This window comes from Cyclopterus lumpus, chromosome 22, assembly GCF_009769545.1.
Source record: "Cyclopterus lumpus isolate fCycLum1 chromosome 22, fCycLum1.pri, whole genome shotgun sequence".
Taxonomy (NCBI): domain Eukaryota; kingdom Metazoa; phylum Chordata; class Actinopteri; order Perciformes; family Cyclopteridae; genus Cyclopterus; species Cyclopterus lumpus.
The window spans coordinates 23,731,033-23,741,524 of record NC_046987.1 but is presented as its reverse complement, the minus strand read 5'-3'; the positions used below and the strand labels follow the sequence as shown (position 1 = coordinate 23,741,524).

The 10,492-nt window shown below is 43.6% G+C and overlaps 1 protein-coding gene across 14 annotated transcripts in view; it reads right to left on the bottom strand.

Annotated features, from left to right (window-relative positions):
• The window catches only part of mipol1 (mirror-image polydactyly 1), a 75,098-nt gene that overhangs the window by 890 nt on the left and 63,716 nt on the right, over window positions 1-10,492 (bottom strand). For 7 of the 14 annotated variants that reach the window (XM_034562753.1, XM_034562754.1, XM_034562752.1 and 4 more), the window contains 4 exons: window positions 8,892-8,945; window positions 5,535-5,629; window positions 3,506-3,730; window positions 2,040-2,093 (listed from right to left, as the gene is read on the bottom strand). In XM_034562753.1, the coding sequence (XP_034418644.1) occupies window positions 2,040-2,093; window positions 3,506-3,730; window positions 5,535-5,629; window positions 8,892-8,945 (428 nt within the window). The remainder of the gene's footprint in view (window positions 1-2,039; window positions 2,094-3,505; window positions 3,731-5,534; window positions 5,630-8,891; window positions 8,946-10,492) is intronic. The other 7 variants (XM_034562760.1, XM_034562764.1, XM_034562756.1 and 4 more) reach the window with 7 other exon arrangements.

The window sequence follows — 10,492 nt, the reverse complement described above, 5'->3', positions numbered from 1 at the left end:
TGTCTAACTGACTCTGTATCTAACTGACTCTGTGTCTAACTGACTCTGTATCTAACTGACTCTGTGTCTAACTGACTCTGTGTCTAACTGACTCTGTATCTAACTGACTCTGTGTCTAACTGACTCTGTGTCTCACTGACTGTGTCTAACTGACTCTGTGTCTAACTGACTCTGTATCTAACTGACTCTGTGTCTAACTGACTCTGTGCAATGACGATCAAGCAGCGCATTGTTTCATCACCCCCATACTCAGGTCCCTTACAGACGGTCTCACATCACCCCCATACTCAGGTCCCTTACAGACGGTCTCACATCACCCCCATACTCAGGTCCCTTACAGACGGTCTCACATCACCCCCATACTCAGGTCCCTTACAGACGGTCTCACATCACCCCCATACTCAGGTCCCTTACAGACGGTCTCACATCACCCCCATACTCAGGTCCCTTACAGACGGTCTCACATCACCCCCATACTCAGGTCCCTTACAGACGGTCTCACATCACCCCATACTCAGGTCCCTTACAGACGGTCTCACATCACCCCCATACTCAGGTCCCTTACAGACGGTCTCACATCACCCCCATACTCAGGTCCCTTACAGACGGTCTCACATCACCCCCATACTCAGGTCCCTTACAGACGGTCTCACATCACCCCCATACTCAGGTCCCTTACAGACGGTCTCACATCACCCCATACTCAGGTCCCTTACAGATGGTCTCACATCAGCCCCATACTCAGGTCCCTTACAGACGGTCTCACATCACCCCATACTCAGGTCCCTTACAGACGGTCTCACATCACCCCATACTCAGGTCCCTTACAGACGGTCTCACATCACCCCCATACTCAGGTCCCTTACAGACGGTCTCACATCACCCCCATACTCAGGTCCCTTACAGACGGTCTCACATCACCCCATACTCAGGTCCCTTACAGACGGTCTCACATCACCCCCATACTCAGGTCCCTTACAGACAGTCTCACATCACCCCCATACTCAGGTCCCTTACAGACGGTCTCACATCACCCCCATACTCAGGTCCCTTACAGACGGTCTCACATCACCCCCATACTCAGGTCCCTTACAGACGGTCTCACATCACCCCCATACTCAGGTCCCTTACAGACGGTCTCACATCACCCCCCATACTCAGGTCCCTTACAGACGGTCTCACATCACCCCCATACTCAGGTCCCTTACAGACGGTCTCTCTCACATCACCCCCATACTCAGGTCCCTTACAGACGGTCTCACATCACCCCCATACTCAGGTCCCTTACAGACAGTCTCTCTCACATCACCCCATACTCAGGTCCCTTACAGACGGTCTCACATCAGCCCCATACTCAGGTCCCTTACAGACGGTCTCACATCACCCCATACTCAGGTCCCTTACAGACGGTCTCACATCACCCCCATACTCAGGTCCCTTACAGACGGTCTCACATCACCCCATACTCAGGTCCCTTACAGACGGTCTCACATCACCCCCATACTCAGGTCCCTTACAGACGGTCTCACATCACCCCATACTCAGGTCCCTTACAGACGGTCTCACATCACCCCCATACTCAGGTCCCTTACAGACGGTCTCACATCACCCCCATACTCAGGTTCCTTACAGACGGTCTCACATCACCCCCATACTCAGGTCCCTTACAGACGGTCTCACATCACCCCATACTCAGGTCCCTTACAGACGGTCTCACATCAGCCCCATACTCAGGTCAGCACTGCACCGTCAGAATCCTTCATATGTGGCTGAATTACTTGGCCCTTATTCACCAGCCTGCAGTCTCAGGTCCGAACCAAGCTTTTGAGGCAGTAGCACCAAAGTTATGGAATGCTCTGCCTGCACCTGACGGTCATTTAGAAACCAACTAAAGACAGACCTGTTTATACTGGCTTTTGGTTAAATACATGCTTTATGGCTTGCTTTTTATCTCTTTTTATGTATTTATTTAATTTAATGTTTTTATTGTGTATTTTAATGCACCATCTTTTATTGTGTATTTTATTGTGCTTTCTTACCTCTTGTAATGTTTTGGCCACTTTTGTTTTCCGACCCCACTTTGTGACCTTTGTCTGTGAAAAGTGCAATATAAATAAACTTTACTTACTTACTTGCCGATGTGGCGGCCGGTAGCTGTTATAGACCATTTTCTAGAGAAAGTCATGAGCACATTAGCTATCTCCCAATGTATGCAGCTAAGGAGGCTACTTGTAAAGCTTTTACCTGCAGTAATGATGTTTCTATCTGCATTACATTCCACTGCAGTTGTCACCGACAGGAACTTAGTTCCTACCTTCCTTTAGGGATCTACTTTTGACTGTAGTGAGGACATTTTTACAATGGTGACTATGGGTGGAAGTCTGTGAATTCTGACTAACAATGAATAATAACTGCGTGAGTGCAGAAAAAGAAAGAGAAAAGGAAAAGCAGAAAACTGAGATGAAGCACAAATGAAGACGGGAGGAGTTGATAAATTGACCCTGGATGACTTTCTAACACTCTCTGAGTCTCTCTCTCTCTCTCCAAACCAAATTAAACTTCCCGTCTCTAATAACCAGCAGATTTCTATCACCCTCTCCCCTCCAGAGAGCAAATATTCCTCTCTCCACTATTCAGAAACTTGGGAGGCTCTTCAGAGCCGGCCGCCCCCCCGCTGGCAGCCAAATTAGAGCAGAAAGCTGCTGGTTTGAGCCCAGGAGGATGGCGAGGGACGCAGACGGACGACTTAAGCTGTTTTCATCATGAATCTCATCCCTTCATCTTCAGACTGATGAGATGAGAAGCAGCAGAGGAAGAATTCACGTTATTCAGCCTCCGACCGTCATCCTGTACAAGCCGAAATCTACAGGATTAATTATTTCTGATCAACTCGGCAGCAGAGACACTCACACCGATGTCCGCTGAATATGAATCACCACAACCAAATCTCTTTAGTCCAACACGCTTAACCAGTCTTTGAACACATCCCAGAGCCTTTGACGGCTGCTATTAGATACAGCAACATGTTTCTGATGACAGGAAACATCACGGTCACTCAGATTCTCTCTTATGTCGTTTCACAGGTTCGTAACCGTTTCAGCTTGTGACCACCAAACAGGTTGTGGTCAGGTCAAGTACAAAGTAAATCCAAATCATCCAATGATTCACAATATTACAACAACGTTTAACACCTCAGATTTGTCTCTGAGGGTGGGGGTCAAAGTAATTGATGTATTCAAGAAATACATGAGATTATATTTACATTCCATTTTGAACAAATGTGTTAACATGCTTGCTGGTATTCACTAGGTCACTGGACGTATGTCCAGTATAGTTTATAATTTATGTTCAAATTTCCCTTCACTGGAATTAAAAAGCTTGAATTAGGAAAAAGAGACCCAGAGCAAAAGAGCCTCAGTTTGGAAACTACAGAAGAAAAATCTCTTGTATTAAAGTATAAAAACAGATGCACATGTGGGTTTAGTATGTAAAAATAGAGTCTTACTTGCGGACTCTCTCGTTGGCCTCTCGCTCTGCCTCCTGACAGCGTTGAAGCTCCGCCTCCATGTTTTGCTTCTCCTTCGACAGCTGCTGCACCTGGACCAGCAGGGGCAGGACATGAGGGGGAGGGTCAGGGAAGGGCGGGGCCTGATGAGATATTATCAGCAAACCTGCTGGAGAGACGCCATCACTGGGCAACGAGGGAAGAGGGGAGAGAAGGTCCTGAGAGCTAGGAACAGAGAACAGGATGTTTCACCTGATGTTTATTTGCTTCATCACTCCATAAACTTTCATTGTTATGCAGATGATACTCAATTATATCTATCGATCAAAGCAGAGGAAACCAAGCAGCTTGCTAAACTTCAAGCATGTCTTAAAGACATAAAAATATGGATGACCTCCAAACAAAACTGAAGTTATTTTACTGGCCCTGAACACCTCAGAGATCAATTATCTGGTGATGTGGTTTCTGTAGATGGCATTGCCCTGGCATCCAACACCACTGTAAAGAATCTCTAGTTATCTTTGACCCAGACTTGTCCTTTAACTCCACGTTAAGCAAATCTCAAGGATTGCATTTTTTCATCTACGTAACATTTCAAAAATCAGGCACATCTTGTCTCAAAAAGATGCAGAAAAGCTGGTTCACGCGTTTGTTACTTCCAGACTAGATTACTGCAACTCCTTATTATCAGGCTGCTCTAATAAGTCTCTTAAATCCCTCCAGTTGATCCAGAATGCTGCAGCTCGTGTACTCACAAAAACTAAGAAAAGAGATCACATGACTCCTGTATTAGCTGCTCTGCACTGGCTCCCTGTAAAATCAAGAATCACATTTAAAATTCTTCTCCTCACCTACAAAGCCTTGATTGGTGATGCACCATCATATCTTAAGGAGCTTGTAGTACCATATTGCCCCACTAGAGAGCTGCTCACTAAATGTGGGGCTACTTGTGGTTCCTAGAGTCCTAAAAAGTAGGATGGGAGCCAGAGCCTTCAGTTATCAAGCTCCTCTTTTATGGAACCAGCTTCCACTTTCAGTCCTGGAGGCAGACCCAGTCACCTCATTCAAGAGTAGACTTAAGACTTTCCTCTTTAATAGTGCTTATAGTTAGGGCTGAATCAGGTCTGCCCTGGTCCAGCCCCTTGATATGCTGCTATAGGCTTATAGGCTGCTGGGGGATGTTTTAGGATACACTGAGCACCTATCTCCTCTTCTCTCTCTCCTTATGGATGAATTTACATCTCTCCATTGCACCTTATAAACTCTGCTTCCTCCCCGGAGTCGTTGTGACTTCACGTCTCATTGGGTCCATTGGACCTGGAGGTGTCTGATGCTGGTGAGCCGGCCTCCCATTGGCCCTGCTGATGCCCCGCCCCCCTTCCTCTCTACCTCCTTCTGTTTCATGGATTGGATTTCCATTCATACATTGTCATATTCATGTAATGTGTTTATGTAACTCTGTAACTCTGTTCATCTGGTCACATGACATCTATTCATCTGTCCATCCGGGGAGAGGGATCCTCCTCTGTTGCTCTCCTGAAGGTTTCTTCACTTTTTTCCCTGTCAAAGGTTATTTTTGGGGAGTTTTTCCTGATCCGATGTGAGGTCAAAGGTCAGGGATGTCGTATGTGTACAGATTGTAAAGACCTCTGAGGGGAATTTGTAATTTGTGATATTGGGCTGTAAAAAATAAACTGAATTGAATTGAAAATAAACTGAATTGTACTAGTACAGTTAGTCATAGAGCTGTGTACGAGTGCACTTGATTGGTGTTTTTTAATGATGCTACAGTCATTGATAAGACATATTTTTTTATATTATTTTGTTTTATTCTTATGTCAGTGGAAGGACAAAAGGTCTTCAGCATCTAGTTGTCTGGTTTTTTAACTGGTTTACAGGATCCGGGATCAGACCCTCGGTGCTGGCTGCCGTTGCTCACTGAAGGTCTCAAAATATGTTGTGTTCATCAAACCACAAATGAGTGGATGAAAGACAGTTAGTTTCAACAAACACCACGGTAGAAGCTGACCTGTGATTGGCTCGTAGCACCTGTAGCTCCGCCTCCAGCCGCCATTGGTCCTCCAGAGAAACACTCCTCTCTTTCTGAAGCCTCAGGAGCTCCGTCTGATTGGATAAAAAAGACATGTCAATCACATTAAACTTCTGATAGTCAACCCATTTAAGTCAACATCAGCAGCAGAAAAAAGGTCTGTGTAAATGATGATGATGATGATGGTGGTGGTAATAGTGATGATGATGGTGGTGATCATGGGCGACTGTGGGTCAGTGGTTAGCAGGTCCGTCTTTCAATCAGGGGGTTGGTGGTTCAATCCCCGCCTGCCCTAGTCGATGTGTCCTTGAGCAACACTTAACCCTGAATTGCTCCCTGTAGCTGTGTCTACGGTGTGTTAATGTAACATGATTGTAAGTCGCTTTGGATGAAAGCGTCAGCTTAATGTAATATGATGATGGTGATAATAATGGTGTTGATGATGATAATATTGGTTATGATGATAATAATGGTACTGATGGTGGTTGTCATTAAGTCATATTATATGTGGGCTGTTTTACTGCTTCATCTTGATCCAGAGTTTTTTTTAAATAAGGGATTAATTAACTAATTGACTCATTAGCTAACATCAGTGTCAACACTCTTCATATCAAGCAGATCAAAGGCTCCATGTGCATTGTGGGAAAAAATTAGCTCAGTCTAGTTTAATTAGATTAAAACAAACTGCACCCTAGAATGTGTTTGAGAGTATATTTACTATCTCTAACCACTTATCTCTTCACCTCCTGCCTCCTCTCACCTTCTGTCACCTCCTCTCACATCCGGCCTCCTCACCTCCTTCTCACCTCCTCCTTACCTCCTCTCACTTCCTGCCTCCTCACCTCTTTTCCACCTCCTCCTCACCTCCTCTCATTTCCTGCTTCCTCGCCTCCTCCTCACCTCCTCCTACTCCTGCTGACAGAGCTGCTACAGGGATTGAACCTGAAGGTGTACTGTGACAGGATGGTGTGTCTCATTGTGTCTCTGGTCAAACAGGGTAGTGGTCTCTAGCAGGAATTAGACCTGATATCCTGACCTCCTCCTCCTCCTCCTGCTCCACCTGCTCCACCTCCTCTTCCTCATCTATGCTAATTAAAGCCCTCAAGGTCTGCGAGTTTAAAGTGGGACATCAAAAGAGAAACCAAACCCTGAGAGTCAATATGTGTCTTCTCCAGCCGGGCCGGAGGAGACGCTTCAAAAGAGCCCGACTTATTAATCAGAATAATTTCCAAATGAGATAATCAGTGACCTTTAACATGAGGAGTTAAGGTCAACAGGGGGGGGGATGAAACCAACCTGCCCGGACATTCATCATGAGGAGGTAAGGTCGACCAAAGAGGGGGAGGGGGGGAAGGTGTGTGTGTGTGTGTGTGGAGGGGGGCAGGGGTCTGAATTTGATCCAGAATACTACAGCATATGTACAGTGGTTTAAAGATCTGGTTTAAAGATTGGGTTTAAAGTTTGGGTTTGATTTAGAAGTTTGGTTTAACGTTCTGCGTTAGAGGTTTGGTTTAATGTTCTGGTTTAGAGGTTTGGTTTAACGTTCTGTTTTAGAGGTTTGGTTTAAGGTTTTGGTCTGAGGTTCTGGTTTAGAGGTTTGGTTTAATGTTCTGGTTTAGAGGTTTGGTTTAACGTTCTGTTTTAGAGGTTTGGTTTAAGGTTTTGGTCTGAGATTCTGGTTTAGAGGTTTGGTTTAATGTTCTGGTTTAGAAGTTTGGTTTAACGTTCTGCGTTAGAGGTTTGGTTTAATGTTCTGGTTTAGAGGTTTGGTTTAACGTTCTGTTTTAGAGGTTTGGTTTAAGGTTTTGGTCTGAGATTCTGGTTTAGAGGTTTGGTGTAAAGTTCTGGTTTAGAGGTTTGGATTAAAGTTCTGGTTAGAGGTTTGGTTTAAGGTTCTGGTTTAGAGGTTTGGTTTAATGTTCTGTTTTATAGGTTCGGTTTAAGGTTCTGGTTTAGAGGTTTGGTTTAATGTTCTGTTTTATAGGTTTGGTTTAAGGTTCTGGTTTAGAGGTTTGGTTTAATGTTCTGGTTTAGAGGTTTGGTTTAAGGTTCTGGTTTAGAGGTTTGGTTTAATGTTCTGGTTTAGAGGTTTGGTTTAAGGTTTTGTTTTAGAGGTTTGATTTAAGGTTCTGGTTAGAGGTTTGGTTTAAGGTTCTGGTTTAGAGGTTTGGTTTAATGTTCTGTTTTAGAGGTTTGGTTTAAGGTTTTGGTTTACGGTTCTGGTTTAGAGGTTTGGTTTAAGGTTCTGGTTTAGAGGTTTGGTTTAATGTTCTGTTTTAGAGGTTTGGTTTAAGGTTTTGGTTTACGGTTCTGGTTTAGAGGTTTGGTTTAAGGTTCTGGTTTAGAGGTTTGGTTTAAGGTTTTGGTTTAGAGGTTTGATTTAAGGTTCTGGTTAGAGGTTTGGTTTACGGTTCTGGTTTAGAGGTTTGGTTTACGGTTCTGGTTTAGAGGTTTGGTTTAAGGTTTTGGTTTAGAGGTTTGATTTAAGGTTCTGGTTAGCGGTTTGGTTTAAGGTTCTGGTTTAGAGGTTTGGTTTAAGGTTCTGGTTTAGAGGTTTGGTTTACGGTTCTGGTTTAGAGGTTTGGTTTAAGGTTTTGGTTTAGAGGTTTGGTTTAAGGTTCTGGTTTAGAGGTTTGGTGTAAGGTTTTGGTTTAGAGTTTTGATTTAAGGTTCTGGTTAGAGGTTTGGTTTAAAGTTCTGGTTATAGGTTTGGTTTAAGGTTCTGGTTTAGAGGTTTGGTTGAATGTTCTGTTTTACAGGTTTGGTTTAAGGTTTTGGTTTAGATGTGTGGTTTTGTTCTGATACAAAGTTCTGATTTTAAAAAGTTCTGGAATCTGGTTTCAGCTTGGTGTTTTTTGGCGGATCTGAGTCTATCTGTCACGGCAGCTGCTGGTGTTTCTGTTGGAAATTAAAAACCTCTTCAGGCTCTAATCCCTCCGGAGCCCTCCAGCCTAATTAACAGACTTCACACAGAAAAAAGACTGAGTGCTACATTAATAACAAAAGTTAATATATTTCAGCAGAAGAAAACAGACCCAGAAAGAGCTGCAAGATTCTCAGTAGAATCTGTTGTTCTTCTTCTGATTAAATTTAACATCAATGAGGAAACAATTAAATTCATCTTTTAAATCATGTATTTATATAATGACTGAGTGTTGAATATCACATTTAGGTGGCGTTGTACTGACCCAGGTAAAGGTGGTGTTGTACTGACCCAGTTAAAGGTGGTTTTGGACTGGATTACATTATACTGACCCAGTTAAAGGTGGTATCGTAATGCAGGGGAGCCTGAACCATAAAACCAGGTGTGTGTGTGTGTGTGTGTGTGTGTTTTACCTCGCCTGCACAACACTCTCTCTCCTGGATCACTTCCTGTTCCAAACGTTTACACTGCAGAGAAGCAGAATATTTGTTAAAAGAAAAGCATGCCGTGAATTTTTAAATATTAACATTATACTTTCTTTCACATGACTTTCCAGAGTTACTTTAAATGTTCGGATCACATGAGTCGGAAAGAATCTATGCAGCAAAGGAAGTGGATGTGGTCACCCTGATGCCACCCACTGGTTTGTAAACTGCGGTTTTTAAGCCTGGAGTTTGTCATTTTGGCCGTCCCCATCTTGGTTTTTGGCCGTTATCATCTTGGTTTTTGGCCATGGCCATCTTGTTTTTTAGCCGTCACCATCTTGGTTGTTAGCCGTTATCACTTGATTTTGGGCCGTCGCCATCTTGATTTTGGGCCGTCGCCATCTTGGTTTTGAGCAGTTGCCTTCTTGGTTTTTGGCCGTTATCATCTTGGTTATTGGTCATCGCCATCTTATTTTTTAACCGTCGCCATCTTGATTTTGGGCAGTCGCCATCTTGATTTTTGTCCGTTATCATCTTGGTTTTTGGCCATCGCCATCTTGGTTTTTAGCCATCGCCATCTTGGTTTTTGGCCATCGCCATCTTGGTTTTTAGCCATCGCCATCTTGGTTTTTTACCGTTATCATCTTGATTTTTTTTTACCAGATGTGACGCAAGACGGTGAATGCTGAATAATGTTTTTTTTAGCTAATAAACAAAATTTTATAATCTTGAAAGATGTGTCTACAAGTAGTATAATAACAATAATATTAGTGTAGATTAGTCTTTATCTGACACTGCAGAAATAGGATTTAAGGTGCAACATGTAATATCTGGTCAGAATTTTTGTTTCAAACATTAAAAAGATTGTGAAGAAGTAACAGTTTTTAAAATAATAATAATAATGCATTTCATTTATATAGTGCTTTTCATAGTACTCAGACACTTTACTAAATATTTTGAAATCATCCTAAAAGCTATACAATAAAAACAAATAAATAAAAATAATAAGAACATAGAGCACACAATCCAAAAAACTGACTGTGTGCTCTATATTCTAAAAAGGGCGACAGTGGGTCGCCGGTTCAATCCCCGTTCATGGCCTGCCCTAGTCGATGTGTCCTTGAGCAAGACACTTAACCCTGAGTTGCTCCCCGTAGCTGTTCTACGGTGTATGAATGTAAGTCGCTTTGGATAAAAGCGTCAGCTAAATGACAAGAAATGCACTGTAACAGTCACACATTAGAAGCAGTTCTGAAGATGGGTTCTGATTTGTGATTTGAACGTGAAAAGGTCAGTGCAGTTTGGGGAAAGAGTTCCAGAGGGAGGGGTCAGCTATGAAGAAGGCTCTGTCATCACATGTCCGTTTCTTGATCCTATGTGGGATGGCTAGGAGGCATCAGAGGAGTAGAGGAGGAGCGGAGCCAACGGGATGAAGTGTGGTGGTGGTGCAGGTCTGTGAGGTAGGAGGGGGCCTGATGGAGGGCTTTGTGAGTGAGGAGAAGGATTTTGTTGTGGGACAGGGAACCAGTGGAGGTTCTGGAGAACACGGGTGATGTGATCGCGGGAGTGGATGAGCAGACAAGCAGCAG